Raw genomic sequence first — 19,044 nt, forward strand, 5'->3', positions numbered from 1 at the left:
TGTATTATTGACGCAGATAAAGAAAGTCGATAAATGTACATTGTATTATAGATACAGCACCTGGGTTTTATACAGGTTCCTTTGTATATAATTCAAACAGTTGAAAATATCACAAGTTTTACTTTGGATTTCAAAATCTTTACTTATAAAATGCAGTTAAAGATATCCACAGCAAACAGCAAGGCCATGCTAATTAGTGTATTGCTTTTCGAGTTAGTGTACTGGAAACAAAACCTATGTTTTTCCTGACAACAAATTGAATTTTCTATAATATAGTAACACTAAACACCATATGTGGTACTGATCATGCGCAAATCGTAGAATAGAAACTCAGAGCGGCAGGCTCTATGGCAGGGCTATGGTATCTCATATCATGCAAATGGTATGCTTAGCCTGAGTCGCTCGGCCTATCTCGAAAAATCCCTAAAAAACGAGAGTGATTCGCCGTTCTATCCACGGTACTATCACGGCAATTTTTGACACGAAGATATAGGGATGATGACGCAGTTTCAGTTCAAAATATGTTGAATTGTAAAAATTCTAAAATACTTTGGAACACCCTGTATTCCAAGATTACCAAAGAGCTGTGTTTTTGGTTTCTTCCAAAGTCAGTAGGCGCCTATCCTCTAACCAAATGAATGTTGTTTACTTCCAGTTAATACCTGTAAGTTTGCAATATGCATTATTGTAACCCATTTTTATCTGAATCTTTTATTCCATCCTGTATAACTTGAAGTTCACCTTGTATAATGAGATGAAATATGAATAATTTGAATTGCTTATAAATGCCTTCAGCATTCCAAAAATGTATACTTTTGCGAGTTTAGGGTTGATAATTGTGGAGATATTGTAATTTGAAACTCGATTGGTGTAAAAATTCATAATATTTGTGATGTGACACTAACGGACTCACTGTCTACAAGCTGTTATGGCAGGCGGTCACTTGCGTATTTATAAATACATATTTGTAAATATAGTCAATGTGATATATAATATACTTTGTTATGTTAAAAATTTATATTAAAACCATAATTGTTTAACCTCGATAGCTGTCAAAAATAGTGAACCAAAATGACATCATTTAATTGACTAAAAACCCTGGTTGCAAAGATAAGAACTTTGGGGGAATGCTCCAATGAAACAAACTTATAGTGAGTTCCAAAATTATACATGGTCATTTCAAGGTCATGAGAGATCAATAAGATTATAGGACTTGCATTAAACTTGGTGAAAATGACTTGGTTCAATTATAAGGGCCATAGCTAGATGGGGGCTGTATATATTTTTGTTGGTAAATGGTAATTGTTGTCGGCAAAATCATGCCCTCGTCCGTCGGCAAATTGCATTGCGTCACAGGAATTTTAAATATGTGTTCCTTGGGGCATGAGATATTGCAATAGCAATTAGGTTAAAAGTGTTGTTATTGAAATTAAACCCCTCCTACTTTTTTGATTTGTGGGCACCCTAGTGCAAAAATTGGGGTCAACAATTCACAATGTTAGGCAGCAAAAAGGATTTCAGTTGGTAAAAATGCCATACACTCCCCCTAGCAACAGCCCCGAGGTCAATAATCACATACCAGTGTTTACAGGTTTCTATCTTGCCATTAGAACTGACAGGTATTTTAGGTATTATGGTCTCAGTTTCAAAGACTATTCTTGTTTTACTCATATATTATTCTGTTATAGCAAGTAAGATGACATCTGATGTAAAGGAAGGACCCATGATAACACTCTCAAATGGACTGTCCATACCAATTTTGGGTATTGGTAAGTTTAATCAACTTTTTCTAAATCAGTAAATGTGACACAATCTGATCCGGTCAGATCAAAGTCAGAAATTTTGAGTTTTTACCATTACTGATTTGTTCAGTACCTAAGTTTACTGATGTTAAATTCCCAGGTATGCTTGGTTGCAAAGCTATGAACATTTTATTTTCTTGTATTTTGTATTGTTTTTTGCTCTTTATTTTTGCCTATATTTCAATTTCATCATTGCCGACTTTGGGCAGATTGTGTCACAAATGTGTAGCTTTATTGTCTTAGGCAAATAAAATTGTTTTCTTTTTTTGAGAACCAGCACTTAAATAGTATACCTTCAATTTGGATATGTTGTAGAAATCTTGTGGGACTTTGACAGGCATATGCCAGCTTAATCTGCTGGGCAAAGTATTGACCAAAATTTGTGTGTGCATCTTCTTTTTGGCTTGTATAACACCAAATTAAATTTTCCTTGATTACAGACCAAAATACAGTCTATCCTTCATGTAATTATTTCGTGTAAGCTAACCCTAACCTAATCCTAACCCTAATTTCGTGTATAATTACATGAAGGAGTAACCCAAAATACTGTAAAAATCCCATTTGTTTTTGAAGCAGGTCACCAGGAAAACTTTACAGTCCCAACATTGCCCAGTATGAATGTGTACACCACCAAGCTTACTGAGCCAAAATGATGTCCAGCAAGTTATCTCAGATACACCACTGGGATCCTGTCGTGTCAGCTGTCTCCCTCCTTCGAGAAGGGGGCTCTTATCATTGCCCCAGATGCCGCAAATCCTAGCTACGCCTCTGCATAGGGTTATATCTAGCCCAAGTTGAGTGCCGGCTAATTTTACTATCCAATTAGTGCTGGCTCGAGGCACAATCTTTTTAGCGAACAGGGGCGATCAGGAAATAGGCTAGGGGGTATATACCCCTAATCATTTTTGTTTCTTACTGTATTGAAACTGTAATTTTTGCATATTTTTTTTTTGAATTTTTGTTCAAATTAACTGTGAATGATCCTAGCACTTCACTAGGTCCAGTGCTTCTACAAATTCACTGAAAACTTTTTGGATTTTTAGTGCCGGTTTAGGGAGGACAGCTTTTATGGTCTACTGAGCTCAGCAATGCTTTGCTGTCTTCGATAGCGCTTTGTATCGGAGAGGTACCTGGCTTTTATCAAAGCCCAAACCCATAAAAACCTGTAGCAAACTCTACCAGGCTCCGCTCAATTGTACATTCCGCTCCGATACCACGCGTTAACCAAAATATCGATCGAATCAATTTTACGACCATCATGCTTGAATTAACAACTCCTTGAAACCTAATTACACCACTTTATGTACACATAAACTTACACACATTATTGACTTTCTATTGACCGCAAACACGACCCCAGACATAGGTATTTAATGACCACTTGAGTAGGAAATTGATTATGATTTTATCATTGACTGTGTTTATAATCCTGCTGCTCTACTGAACGCTCCGATAGACATCAGCAAACTCGTATACGGTTCCCTTGTTCCTATCGAACGCTTTATTAGCATACATCAACCATTATCGAAGACAGCAAAGCATTGCTGAGCTACGTGAGACCATAAAAACTTTCCTCCCTTAGTCCCGACCGGCGTCGCTATAACCCTGCCTCTGCATATAATTAGTGAGAACTGACATTTTATTACAACGGCTGGCTATATATACAAAGGTATAGGAAGAGTTTTTGATTGAATTCAAAAAAGAAGAAACATTTTACATATCACCTATTGGAAATCATTTAGAAATCATATGAAGCCCAGTTCTAACAGCACTGAATATGTTTATTGTAATGTGTGCACAGGTACATCACCAGTAGGCGGTTACAGTCATGAAGCCATGGTGTGCGCCCTCAAAGAATGTGGCGTACGACATATAGACACAGCAAGACTGTACAAATGTGAAGATCTAGTGGCTAAATCTGTGAAAGAGAGTGGTGTTGCTAGGAAAGAGTTGTTCTACACAAGCAAGGCGTGGCCAACACAGTTTGGGTATGATGAGGTGAAGAAGACATTGAAGAAGTCACTCAAGGATTTAGGTGTGGAGTACGTAGGTAAGGCAATGTAAATTCTTTGCAACTGGATCAGCGGTTCCTATAACCATGCTTTATATCATATGAGTGAGAGCAAATCAAAGTGAAATTGAACCCAATCAATGCATAGACCCTGATCGATGCAACAATTTGAAAATAGTCTTGAACAAAATATGATTGAAATGACTATCAGACCTGATATCCCTAATCAAACTGAAACCTGGCTGAAAATGAACTGTAATGCTGTATCCCCTCAATTAGTCCCAGTGCCCCTCTTCCAGGCCTAGTGTTCCCTGATTGGATGACTAATGCTACATGTCTGATTTTGATATTATGTGCATGTTTGCAAATATTTTGGTTCAGAAATTAAGCTAAGGTGTGACTTGAGTTTCGTGACATTGGATGATTTTAGAACATAATATTTCAACTTAAAAACTAGTTCAACTGACAGTAACTAACTTATATTGCCGACCTCTGACCACCCATTAGAAAATGTGGCAGTGCGAACATGAAAAATACATTTAATTCTACATATTAAGGGGGTACTACACCGCTGGCCAATTTTGTGCCTATTTTTGCAATTTTCTCAAAAATTATAGTGCATTGGTTTTAGGTAAGATATGTATATTATATTATAGGGGCAAAGACTACAACTACTGCATTGAAATTTCAGCAACTCAAGGCAAGTAGTTATTGATTTATTGATCAAATATTGGTTTTCCCTAATTTTTGACTGTAACTCCACAACTGTGCTGAAATAAAATTTCCAGTGCAGTAGTTGTAGTCCTTGCCCCTATAATATACATATCTTACTTGTCACCAATGCGCTATAATTTTTGAAAAAATGCAAAAATAGGCACAAAATTGGCCACGGGTGTAGTACCCCCTTAACAGACAACTGTGCATAATTAACTTCATATAAGCCTACATAACATATTTCACAATTTCTACTCATTCCAAATTGCAATTTCCACTCACTTGAACAATGCATTTAAATAACATTCCAATTTAGCCCAAAACCATCCCCATTTAATTCCAACAACCTTTCTTGTATAAACCTATGTGACCTCCTACTCCACTTCACATTACAACTGCCTCAGCAATGTTTGTCTTTTTTTAAAGACTATTCTTGTTTACAACAGATCTGTACCTTCTTCATTGGCCAATATGTCCATCTGGAACTAAGAATCCCAAGGAACTTATAGCAGAATCTTGGCAAGCATTAGAAGAATGCTATCAACAAGGTATGTGTGATATTGGATGTGTTGTGAGGTGTGTCCTGGATGAAGTCAGGGGCACTTTTGTATAGTATTGTGCATGCCACCAAAAATACCTCACCCAAAGACCACATATTTGTTACATTTTTGTCACTAACAGACCCTATGTTTTATAGTTTTGTCACCTAAAACCTTTTTTGTAACAGGTAAAAAAACAGTAATATTTCATATTGCACAGAAAAGTGCTTTTTAATAAATGTCACCACAAGACCCCACTTTTAAGTAGTAAAAGACCCCTTTCTTCTAGGGTATGTTATGGAAATAGATGTGTCTGATCGAGACACTCTTATGTTACTTTCATATAAACTTTCATATAAATCTTGATTAGATTCTTTATTATATTGCTTTCAGATTTGTCATTTCAATGGTCTTTAAGCACATTTTATCCTCATTAAAATCTGACTTTCGATAAATTTCAGGTTGTTCTGGCTTAGAAAGTTGCTACATAATTGTCCCTCTAACTGCTTTCTATACTTTGTGTTCAAAACAGGTTTATGCAAATCAATAGGCGTGAGCAACTTTGAAGAGCAGCATCTAAATGATCTCAAAGAAACTTGGACAGTAGTACCACATATGAATCAGGTAGGTAATATTACCTAGGAATTCTTCATCCCTTGAGTAAATGGCTCATTTATTTTATCCAACTTGTGCCCAGCCCCTTATTTGTGTCACTGTGATACCTTAGCCCGTCAACTCCCTTATTCCACCCACATTTCCCCGCCCATTTTAGACAAAAAGTTTTGCTCTTAATTGGAACATGCAAAACTAATGCCGTTGACAAAATGCTAATTGTATTTATAGTTGATTTAATAATTTAACTCTAACTCAGAAGAAGATCAAATTCCTAAATGAATGTCATGATATCAAATTGAACTTGCTGGACATCCTTGTAGACAGTTGAAACCTGTAGACAGTGTTTGTAAGGTCATATTTAGGATGGGTAATTGTATTCAAATGATAGACATCTTTAATTTCTAGCTAAGGCTCTGGCCCCTCGTGGATTTTGCTAACATAAACCTGCTGACTACGTTTTGAACTTCTACATCCAGAGCTGACATGATGAGACTAAATAATTAGTGCCATTTTCAAACCAAAGGCTGATTCCTAAGATTAATAAGCAAACAGATTGGAATTTTCCATGCCTGTGCCCTCTAAGCGTACTCAAATTAAACTGACGCCGGTACAGCGTTCAGATCTGGCGACATCGTGCAAAGTTTCTTTGGTGTACGCCCACACTATTTGCGCTATTTTTGAGTTTGCTCACGCAGTACCTGACTTAGCATCGATCCACATGGGCAACATGCCAAGTTTCCACGATAAGGCTGATTCAAACATCTAGTTTATTATTTCCCTTTTTCTGGAATGACATTAATCAAACCATTTCTAATTTAATTACAGATTGAACTCCATGTATTCAACTATCCTAAGAAACTGATAGAATTTTGTGAAAACTTGGGGATCAAAATCACTGTAAGTATTATTTATTGTTGGCAGGGTTGGATGCCCCTCTAACAAATAGAAGAAAGAGAGAATATAGAAAACATGTTCAGATAGAGTGAAAATGGGCAATTTGACCCTTTATGTGCAGAGTTTTCTATCCTACCCTAAGCTGTCCAGGAAAAGAACTAGTTCATTTTCCCAGGGGGGGATGGGGGGGGTACGCAAGAAGCATGCATGGCCGCGAAGTGGCCAACAAGGCACTTGCGACTGGTGGATTTTGTAATGTCAGAGAGAGGTTGTCATGGTCCCATACAGGCACTGAACAAGTGCTGTCCAGGAACTGCGGACATGTGCAGGTTCCCATGTGCCTGCTATAACACAGATTTCTCATGTGACTGTCCTCATTTGTGCAGACAAACCCCGGGGACAAACACACATACTGTACCACTCAAACCCAGCATATATTAACTTTTCAGGCCTATTCTCCACTGGCTAAAGGAAAAGCATTAATACACCCTGATGTGCTGAAGATTGCAGAGGAACACAAATGTACACCATCACAATTACTGAATAAATGGATTACTCAGGTATGATGTAGATAAATAAGTTGAGATGGCAGAAATAAAAGTAGCATGTTCCTTAATACTCTGCATGCTAGCCATAGCCTTCAACATAAAAAGTCCAAGTTTTGAGATATTTTTGTCGAAATATCAAGAGCTATCTTAAGAACCACTGAACCAATACTAGGCTTGTTTGTACTCATTTTGATGCATTTTTCATGCTGATTCCAAATATGGTCATGAAAATTTACAATTCTGAAATCTTTGAATTTTTAAATTTTTTTTGGAAACTTGTCGTCTGCAGTCGACCCCCGCATGGAAAGAGTTAAGTTCAGTTCTCTGTTGCAAGTAATGGTTCTGTTCTAGTGTCAACAAACTTAAAAATCAATCAAGGCTTCATCAAGTGTTGCTGTTGATGATTATGATGTAGATGATCAAGATAATGATGATGATGACAATGATGATGATAATGATATTGAATAATGATGATAATGAGGACAAGGTTGATGATGATAATTATGATGATGGTGATGATAATTACAATGATGATGATGGCAGTTATGTCAGATGATGATGACAATGATGAAATGATTATGATGATGATGAATAGATGATGATGATGATGAATAGATGATGATAATGATGATGATGATGATGATGCTGATGATGATGATAAGGATGATAATAACAATGATGGTGGTAAATGTGATGATGATGATGATATTTGACAATGACAATGACAGTGATGATGTCATGAATGGTAGCAAAGTTCATGATTAAGATGTTTTTCCTATATTATTTTCTTAACAGAAAGGAATCATCACCATTCCAAAATCAACCAAACCTGACAGAGTAAAAGAAAATTCTAAGGTATGAAGAATCTTGTTCATATCTTTTCAAAAGTGTTCTGCAACTTCCTAAGATTTTTTAAAAGTTTTGATTATAAGCCTAGTAGTAGTTATGCCTGTCAATAACACTTGAGCTGATCATACTGGAGGCCATATTTGGTTTTCATATGAATAAAGAATGGCATCCACAGCAATCACTAGGATGTGGTCGTGTGTCTTGAGCTCGCCACCAAAAAAAGGTGGCGAAGTTACATTTTGCCAAAGTCGACTCAAAACAAATGATGATATCTCTGTAAAGCAAGATGGTATTGTCATGCTTGTGGTCTCATTTTATTGCTAAATAAAATACACTTTCAACCCTGTAAAAAGAAATACTTGAACTTTTTTAATACTGACACTGTGCTTCATAGAATTCAGAATGGGCAGGGTGGCGGTGGTGGGGGATGTGGTGGTGGGGATGTGGTACACACAAACTCTATGGGATTGGTATTTTTAGTGCGTAATCTGCTTCTGTAAAGGCTGTAAATTGGATTTGGACTCTATTTAGCATCTAAAACACTCATGGCCTTACAGCTAAACAATTCTACTAATTGTTTTTAATAATTTATGATTGGTTTAGTCTAGAAAATACAAACTTTTCCATACAAAACTACCCGTTGTCATATTAAACACTGTAGTAAGTAATGCAGATGTCTTCAAAATCTAAAAGTTACTGTAAAATTTTAATTACTTATCCTATCATAGTCAAAGTATAGATTTTCTGAAGGAAATTTGACGAGGAATCTAAATATGGACATATTTTTTCTGTATGGGTTAGGGGAAAATGTTTAGGTTCAAAATGCGTTGAATTGTAAAAAAATCTAACATACTTGGGACACCATATATTCCTAGATTACCAAACAGCTGTGATTTTGGTTTCTTCCAAAGTCAGTTGGCTTTCCATATCCTCTAACCAAATGAATGTTGTTTACTTCCAGTTTATTACTGTAAGTTGGTAATAAGCAATGCATTGAGTGGCCCATTTTTTATCAAAATCCTTTTTTATTCCACCCTGTATAACTTGCAGGTCACCCTCTATAATGAGTTGAAATGTATATATGTGAATTGCTTATGCCTTCAGCTTTCCAAAAATGTATACTTTTGCTAGTTTAGGGTTGATGATTGTCGAGATAATCTAATTAGAAACGCGGTTGGTGTAAAAAATCATAATATTTGTCATGTAACGCTAAGGGTGGCGAGTTCAGGACACACGGCCATGTAAAAAAAATCCAGTATTTTTACATCATCCCTACTCTGCACAAAGATGCCCATCTTCTCTCTCAGGTTGGAAAAACAATGTAAGAGAAAGGACCAGGGTTGTGACCAGCCTAAATTTAGTGTCGGAAAATGTACTTACAAGGAAACACCAGCCTGGGACATGTGTATTATAGTGCACCACCTATTGATGAAACTGCGATACAACAATGGCTGCTGTGGCCGATCGAGTGAATCTTATGATGGCGGTGTATGTCATTGCAAATTACAGTTTTATATGCATGTGAACATGAAAAATAGCAGATTTTAGCCTTGATTTTTGATATTTACCAAAATCTTAACGTAATCATACAACATTTGCTCAATTTTGTCAGAAGGAATCTAACGGAAGCTTATTTTGATTGAGCGCCGGTCGCAACTGCTAGTGGTGGGTACTGCTGTCAGGTGTCGACCGACATAGTTCACAACCCTGGAAAGGACACATATCTTTGTGGTTACTGTAATAAATCTTGTTTATACTGGTTTGAATTGAGTTATTCTCATGTTCTGTTATATAAATATGTATGTTTTATTTGTTTGTTTGTTTGCTTCAGATTGTGGACATCAACCTGACTCCTGATAATGTAGCCAAACTGGATGACATCAGTAACCATGAAATGTTCAGTGTATGTGTGGTAACACAACAAAATATAGATGAATGGGGAGCAAGTTTGGAGTAGGAACAGGATGAATTAATATCATAACATTCCCATAGCAAAAATCATTTGTAAGATCTTTAGGAGCTTTCTGGGAACTCCTGACTAGCCCAGGTCCTTTGAAATTCTCCAATAGCTGGGACCATTTAACACCAACATAAAGTCCAAATAAGTTACCAGAAAGTTCCTAAAATGTTTCAGAAACTAAATGTTTCTGCTTTTTACCGACCAAATGTTTTTGGCTTTCAGATACCTTGGCAGTGATGCTATCGTATTGTGCCCATAGACAGGACTTTTAAACTCTATTGTCTCTTACCACCCAAGTGTATAAATGGGTACCAGCTTATGCAGGGAAGGTAAACCACTTGTTGTGGGGGAGGAGTGGTGACACCCCCCCACAGCAACATATTATTCATAGAGGTGTCTGGCCCAAGCGGCTTTTAAAGAGAGATGGTCACTCTTCAGTCTCCAGGCATGAACCTTGTACATTTTTATCAGGGGTCATGTGATAATTTCTTTTTGGACTTTGATGAAACTTGGTAAAAATTTACTAAGTAGTATCTCCAACTTTACAACAGTACAGTATTATCTTGTTTTAATAGTATTCACGCTAAAATGCATAGTTGTGCTCAGAACATTAAGGCCTAACAGCCTTGCAATGTAAGAAACTGTGATGTTACCGGGGAGAATGGTTTGGTATAATATACTGGAAGTCTAAAAATCATAAGGCATGATATTTTCTCATTCCGGGAAGGAAAGCAACTTACTTTTAATACCCCATACTTTTTTTTCAGTACTTATTTCTTGGATTAAAAAATATATCATATTTTGCCAAATGAAACATAGCTAAATCATTTAATAGAGCTAACTGGCAATAGTGGGGACCATTTAACACCAACATAAAGCCCAAATAAGTTACCAGAAAGCTCCTAAGATGTTTCAGAAACTAAATGTTTCTGCTTTTTACACCACCGACACAAATGTTTTTGGTTTTTAACTATTTTGATCAGTTGTCATTGGAGTACGATGGCCTAGTGGTACATTCTCTGACTCATAATCTGTGGGTTACAGATTTGAACCCTGACAGTGGTGCTATCATATTGTGCCTGTAGACAAGGCTCTTACTCTTATTGTCTTGGAAAGGTAAAACAGACTTGTTATGCGAGAGGAGTGGCAGACCCCCCATAACAACATAATTCATAGAGGAGTCTGGCCCCAAGTGGCTTCCAAAGAGAGATGGCCACTCTTTAGCCTCCAGGCATGAACCTTTTTATCAGGGGTAATGTGGTCATTTCTTTTTGGACTTTGATGAAACTTGGTAAAAATTTACTAAGTAGTATCTCCAACTTTACAACAGTACAGTATTATCTTGTTTTAATAGTATTCACACTAAAATGCATAGTTGTGCTCAGAACATTAAGGCCTAACAGCCATGCAATGTAAGAAACTGTGATGTTACCGGAGAGAATGGTTTGGTATAATATACTGGAAGTCTAAAAATCATAAGGCATGATATTTTCTCATTCCAGGAAGGAAAGCAACTTACTTTTAATACCCCATACTTTTTTTTCAGTACTTATTTCTTGGATTAAAAAATATATCATATTTTGCCAAATGAAACATAGCTAAATCATTTAATAGAGCTAACTGGCAATAGTGGGATTGTGGTGCATACTTCCAAAATATTCTGGAAAAAAGTTACCATATTTAAAATGGAAAACAATGTCTAAAATGTCACTTTTTATCAATGCAGTAATGTTTACTGGATTAAAATAATATTCTTCCGATCTTCTGTTATAGCTAGACCCATTTATGGCAGTGATAATCAAACATTTATTTCAAAGAAATTATAAAACTGTGGATTTAAATTTACCAATCATCCAATTAAAAGGGCATTTCGTGATCCACAGCCTCATCCCCCCACTTTTCTCAAAAAAAGTTGAGATTTTTTATACCACTGGATACCTCTGGCTACATAATGTTTATGTAAAAAAAATATCTTGCAGATTAATTCGTTTAGCACAAATATCGTCAAATTTGAATTTCGTTCTGGTATATCAGAACGAAATTACATCAGTGGCCTATGGAGCAGTGTAAAACACATAATCATGCATGCATAACTCGCAAACGCAAAATCGGAATCAACTGAAATTTTGAAAATAAGCTTTTTTTGTGGATATCTACTGAAAAATGTCATAAAAAGACGATGCTAGGATCACGAAATCCTCCTTTAATGCAAACAATACTGAAAGTGGATTGTGGTGCATACTCAGGGAATAAATTGCAGCCTTATTGCTAGCCTTAAATATATCAGGAAACTATTGTGTGTGAATTCTACCTTTTCAATGATGTAACAATTAATAAAGATATGCATTTTATCAAGAAGTTCATTAAAACGTTTGATTGAATTACCTATGCTGTAAATTTTTCATTATTGTGTCATTCTTATCAGATTGATTGCTTTATTCTAAGGTGAAATTTTGTCAATCTGCATGGTGACAGAACAATGTTTGTTCTCATTTTTATTCCATAGTGGCCATTTTTATTACCTATATGAGGAGCAAGACTGAGATCAGATTGCTATCCGATCTCAGTCTTGCTGGTTTATTTATTTTTTTTTCTATTTTTTTTTTTCATGTTGTCTTTCAATTTCTTTTATTTTTATTGTTAGTTCCCCTTGTTCCTCATGTTGTCAGCCAATTTCTTCTTGCTGCTTTAGTGAATCAGTATTATTTCTTTTTATTTGCTTTGTTCCACTGTTTCTGTGATATGGCTCATGAATTCTTATTTGCTATATTTTATAGAATTTGCTTTTTGAATTGTTTTCCTCTATATTTAACTCTCTTCACGCGGGTGTCGACTGCAGACGACATTTAAAAATTTAAAATTTAAAAATTCAAAAATGTCAGAAATGCAAATTTTCATGACCATATTTGGAATCAACATGAAAAATGCATTAAAATGAGTACAAACAAGCCTAGTATTGGTTCAGTGGTTCTTGAAATAGCTTTTGATATTTTGAGAAAATATCTCAAAACTTGGGACTTCTTATGTTGAAGTCTATGGCTAGCATTAAGAGCATTAATATGCTTTTTGAATTTTTTTTTGCTTTATTTATATCACTAATTCGGAACAAGGTTCTCTATTTCTAAGGTTCGTTATCACTAATTTCAAATAAGGTTCGCTATCACTAATTTTAAATAAGGCCCGCTATCTCTAATTTAAACAAGGTTCGCTATCTCTAAGGTTCGCTATCACTAATTTTAGATAAGACCCACTATCTCTAATTTTAACAAGCCAAAGTGAAAAATGTTGAAACTTTCTGTTTACTATGGCTGAAAATTACCTGTGATGCTGTGTCCCCTCGATCAAGCCTAGTGTCCCCTGATTGGATGACTGATACTACATGTCTGATTTTGATATTATGTGCATGTTTGCAAATATTATGACTTGAGATGGTGGCATTGGATGGCTGTTTTCTTCTTCTGTGTTTTTGTCTACAGATCTGTACCTACTTCATTCGCCAATATGTCCATCTGGGACTAAGAACCCCAAGGAACTTATAGCAGAATCTTGGCAAGCATTAGAAGAGTGCTATCAACAAGGTATGTGTGATATTGGATGTGCTGTGGGGTGTGTCCTGGATGAAGTGAGGGGGCACTTTTGTAGTATTGTGCATGCCACCAAAAATACCTCACCCAAAGACCACATATTTGTTACATTTTTGTCACTAACAGACCCTATGTTTTATAGTTTTATCACCTAAAACCTCATTTTGTTATCACCAATGACCAAAGACCCAATCACCAATATTTTTGAATAAAAGTTACAGACCTTCCTTTTTTGTAACAAGTAAATCATTAATATTTCATATTGCACAGAAAAGCACTGGCGTAGCTGCTGGGGGGAGAGGGGGCAATTGCTAGTGCTATTTGGGCCCCCGCCCCCTAGCGCAAGGATCAAAGAGGAAAAAGGAGAGAGAGAGAAAAAAGGGAGGAGAGAGAAGGGAGGAGAAAAAAGGGAGGAGGAAAAGGGAAAAATGGTACTATATATATATCAAAATGTGTTGCTTTTTTTGCTCTTCACTTTTTCAAACCACCGGAATGGAAGGGGCGGGCAAAATTTTTGTTTGGTGGATTTGGGCCCCCGCCCCATACAGGCTTGCCCCCCTGGAAAAAATCCCAGCTTCGCCACTGCAGAAAAGTGCTTTTTAATAAGTGTCATAACAAGAGTGAAGACCCCACGTTTAAAGCCATATTATGACATTTCTGTAAAAATAGATTAGTATTTATTTTCCATAAAATGTTAGCTTTTACTGTCAGATATGTCCCCTTTTAATTTTGAGCTGAACAAGTGAGGTAAAGCATAGAAAATTGGAATTTACTACTAGCGCCCATGCATGTTACTCCCGCGGTTGTAATACGGTACGATCGATCCTTAGGGTGTGTGTATGTGTATCCTGCATGCCGTGTACGTACTGTGCGTACGTGTTCAACTAATATTTCCATCGTAATAATAAAACGCCGGTTCCATCGTTTTATTCAAAATCTCGGATTTTGACAAAACTACAGCACCTAAAGTCTTGATTTTTGCAGAATATCTTTATTGACTAAAGTACATTACAATCATGTAAAAACCAGAATTTTAAAAAGTTTTGAGGGCGTTCTCCTCAGCAAATGTTATAATATGGCTTTAAGTACTGAAAGACCCCTTCTTCTCGGGTATATGTTATGGAAGTAGTTTTAGATGTGTCTGATCGAGCCACTCCTATGTTACTTTCATATATAAATCTTGATTAGATTCTTTATTATATTGCTCTCAAATTTGGCATTTGAATGGTCTTTAAGCACATTTTATGCTCATCAAAATCATTCAATAAAATGCAGGTTGTTCTGGCTTAGAAAGTTGCAGCATGATTGTCAACTGCTTTCTATACTCTGTGTTCATAACAGGTTTATGCAAATCAATAGGCGTGAGCAACTTTGAAGAGCAGCATCTAAATGATCTCAAAGAAACTTGGACAGTAGTACCACACATGAATCAGGTGGGTAATGTTACCTACGGCTATGAAATAGAACTAGAATTCTTCACCCCTTTAGATGGGTCACTTATTTTATCTAATTTGTGCCCAGCCTCTTATTTGTGTCCCTGTGATACCGTAGCCAGCCAACTCCCATATTCCACCCACATTTCCCCACCAATTTTGGACAAAAAGTTTTGCTCTTAATTGGAACATGCAAAATTAATGCCAATTGACAAATGCTAAGTTGTATTTATGGTTGTTATAAATAAAAATGTTTGACTCAACTCAGAAGTAGAGCAAATTCCTAAATGTATGCCATGGTATCACATGGACACCCTAGTAGACAGATTAAGCATGGTCAATGTTTGTACGGTCATATATGATGGGTACTTGTATTCAAATGACTTCGATTCGCCGGCCGTAACACATGGCATATGTGAGGGAAAAAATATGTTTTTGAGAAAAACATGTTTGAAGGATATGACCAATAATGGAGTTTTCCCTCAGTAGCCTGATTCCATTTGAAAATGAAGTTTAAGGTTCAAACTATTAAACTGTATCTTTAATAGTTCAATAGGAATTACTTTTATAGGATATAGCTAGCTCTAAACTGACAAAAATCTAGCTAAGGCTCTGCTGTTTCATTTGGCAAAACAGGATAATATTTTTTTAAACCAAAAAAATTATTGCAGCATTTTCTTGGAATAGGGAGTAGTTTTATTAATATTTCCATTTTTTTCTGGAATGACATTAATCAAACCATTTCTATTTTAATTACAGATTGAGCTCCATGTATTCAACTATCCTAAGAAACTTGTAGAATTTTGTGAAAACTTGGGGATCAAAATCACTGTAAGTATTATTTTTTTGCTAGCAGGGTTGGATGCCCCTCTAACAAATAGAATAAAGAGAGAACATAGAAAACATGTTCAGATACTGTGAAAATTGGCAATTTTAACCCCCTTTGTACCAAGTTTTCCAGCCCCCACACACATACTGCAGTTACACATAATTGAGTTTTATTTACGGGTACAGGTGTCCACAACCCAAGTGCAGACTGGCTCTACGCTGAAAACTATATACAGCCATTGTTTTTTTATGCTGTTTTCTGTCTAGTAAAGCTGTCCAGGAACCATGCACATATGTGGTTCATGTGTGTGTCCGCTTTTATACAGCTTTCTCATGCATCTGTCCACGTTTGCTGACAAACAGAAACTTACTGTACCACTCAAAACCCATTGTAAGAATAAGCATACATTGACATTTCAGGCCTATTCTCCACTTGCTAAAGGAAAAGCATTAATACATCCTGATGTGATCACCATTGCAAAGGAACACAAATGTACACCATCACAGGTGTTGATTAAGTGGATTATTGAGGTATGATATAGGCTTAGATAATAAGTGGAGATGGCAAAAATGTAGCATGTCCCTTGGGTTTTAGTTCTCTATTGCTGTTTTGTTCTAGTTTTACCAACTAAAAATCTGTCAAGGCATCATCAAATATGCTGTTGCTTCTGCTGTTGATAATTAAGTTGTAATGATCATGATAATGATGATGATAATGATAATGATGACATTGACAATAAAAAACAATGATGATTATGATGTTGAATATAATGATGATGATAATGAGGACAAGGTTGATGATAATTATGCCAATGATGATGAAGGCAGTGATGATGACAATGATGATGATGATGACAATGATGATTTTGATGATGATGATGATAACAAGGATGATGATAACAATGATCATGTTGAATGCAAGCCTTGAAATAAGCAGGCTGGAACCAATTTTGTTTTTTAACATTGCTCCTGGTTCACTGAGATTTTACAATAACCTGAAGCAATTTTTGAAGAAAATGGAGCAATTTGCAAATAGTAAACCCTTTTCTGCATAATACAATACAACCTACCAGCACTACTGCATCATAGCAAGGGCGAAAATGGAAGTAAGAGCAATTTGTTTTTAGAAAATATGTGACATGATCAAGGGGAATGAGTCACATGTCGACCCAGGTCAAAAATGAGTTTCACTTATGTGTCTAAAGAGGACATTCAAAGCTTTCAGAAACTGAAAACCCCATGTTGATACAACTTTTCTTTGTGAAGTTACGTCCGATTTATCAATCGCTGAAAACAATATAAAACAAAAGAATTTTAACACTTTCTTCACCAATATCTTAATATCAATATTTAGCGACATCCGACTCATTTCCCTTGATCGTGTCACATATGCTCCTGGTTCTTGTGAATTTTTCACAGACCAGTCGGAGCAATTGGTAGGCAAATTTGCTCCCTGTGCCTGCTTATTTCAAGGCTTGAGTGAATGTGATGATGATGATGATGATAATGTGATGATAATTGACAATAAATATGACAATTAACAGATATGTCATGAATGGTAGCAAAATGTTCATGATTATGATGTTTTTATGTATTATTTTCTTAACAGAAAGGAATCATCGCCATTCCAAAATCAACCAAACCTGATAGAGTTAAAGAAAATTCTAGGGTATGAAGAACCTTGATCATATCTTTTCAAAAGTGTTTTGTAACTTATTAGGATATTTCAAAGTTCTGATTATAAGCCAAGTAGTAGTTATGTCTGTCAATAAAACTTAAGATGATCATTCTGGATGCCATATTTGGTTTTCATATAAAGAAAGAATGGCATCCACAGCAATCACTAGGACATAGAAAAAAATCAATTTAAGTATTTTTACACCACCCCCTTCTCTGTACAAAGATGCCCATCTTCTCTTTCAGGTTGGAAATACCATGTAAGGGAAAGGACCAGGGTTGTGACCAGCCTAAATTTAGGCCAGGTAATTTACTTACAGTGGCGGTGCCATGGGGGATGCCCCCAGTCAGAACTCTTTCCCCCAGTTTTTCCCCCAGTAAAACAAAAATTACGAAAATTTCCACTTTTTACAGTAATTTTGCACAAATTTTGTTGATTTTGCCCCCCCCTGAAATTCACTTTGCCCCCCTAATGCCCCCCCGAAAAAAAAATTCCTGGCGCCGCCACTGTTTACTTACAACAGTCGTCTTAGGGCATTTAAATAAAGTCACTTAATTTAATGCCCACGTGACCAAATGGGCGTTGACATTACAGCGTCGAGACAGGATGTCTGGAAATGTGTCCTAGATTTTTGATATTTACCAAAATCTGTACATAAACATACAATATTTGCTCAATTTTGTGCCAGTCGGAAGGAAGCTTATTTTGATTGAGTGCTGGTTGCAACTGCTGGCGGGTACTGCTGGTCCGGTGCGGACCGGCGTAGTCACAACCCTGGAAAGGACACATATTATTTTGGTTACTGTAATAATCTTGTTTATATTGGTTTGAAATTGTTCTCTTTGGGGCGGGTATATGTGATGCAATCAAGCAAAATGAGTCGGATGTCGGGGATATTGATTTTGAGATATAATCAATAATAGTATTCAACTTCCTTTGTATTTTATTGTTCTGAGCAACACTAAAATGACCATATCTTTGGAACCATAAGTCTAATTATGATGGGGTTTTCAGCAAAATAAAGCTCTGAGAATGGCTGATATAATGATATTGAAAACTGAATTTTGATTTTGATCGACATCAGACTCATTTTGCTTGATCGCATCACATATAAGTATGATTTGTTTTACTTGTTTGTTTGTTTGTTTGCTTCAGATTGTGGATATCAATCTCACTCCTGATAATGTAGCCAAACTGGATGACATCAGTAACCATGAAATGCAAAAATTATGCATGGTAACACAACAAAATGTAGATGAAATGGGAGCAGGATTGGAGTAGGAATAATACAACTGGATGAACTAATATCATAACATTCCCATATAGCAATTTGGAAGATAGCCAAGAGCTATTCCATATGTGGCCATTTTAATTATCTGTATGAGAAGACTGCTGGAATTCCTAATAATATTCAGTGGCCATGATAAAACATGAGAATATACATGTTGTAGAACAGCACCATATAGACGAATCCAACAAGCCAAGTGATGGTCAGAATTCAGTCGGCCATTACTGGGTGCCGTCTGCACCAAACTGATGTTGTTACTGCGCAATTGGGTGGATTCAATCCACTTAAAAATCAATGTTGA

The 19,044-nt window shown here is 36.2% G+C and overlaps 1 protein-coding gene across 2 annotated transcripts; it reads left to right on the plus strand.

The window, feature by feature from the left end:
• The first annotated feature begins 1,686 nt into the window (after positions 1–1,686).
• Positions 1,687–18,892, plus strand: LOC140147444 (9,11-endoperoxide prostaglandin H2 reductase-like). Of its 2 annotated transcripts, none has more exons than XM_072169229.1 (8): positions 1,687–1,769; positions 3,604–3,852; positions 4,974–5,075; positions 5,599–5,690; positions 6,507–6,578; positions 7,025–7,135; positions 7,919–7,978; positions 18,611–18,892. In XM_072169229.1, exons 1-8 carry the CDS (start codon positions 1,697–1,699, stop codon positions 18,734–18,736), a joined length of 885 nt encoding a protein of 294 aa, XP_072025330.1. In that variant the 5' UTR covers positions 1,687–1,696; the 3' UTR covers positions 18,737–18,892. The 2 variants fall into 2 exon arrangements, with proteins under 2 accessions (XP_072025330.1, XP_072025325.1); XM_072169224.1 differs by lacking the exon at positions 18,611–18,892 and adding an exon at positions 9,804–11,035.
• Positions 18,893–19,044: the final 152 nt, after the last annotated feature.

The sequence above is a fragment of the Amphiura filiformis genome, chromosome 1 (assembly GCF_039555335.1).
Source record: "Amphiura filiformis chromosome 1, Afil_fr2py, whole genome shotgun sequence".
In the NCBI taxonomy this organism is placed as follows: Eukaryota; Metazoa; Echinodermata; class Ophiuroidea; order Amphilepidida; family Amphiuridae; genus Amphiura; species Amphiura filiformis.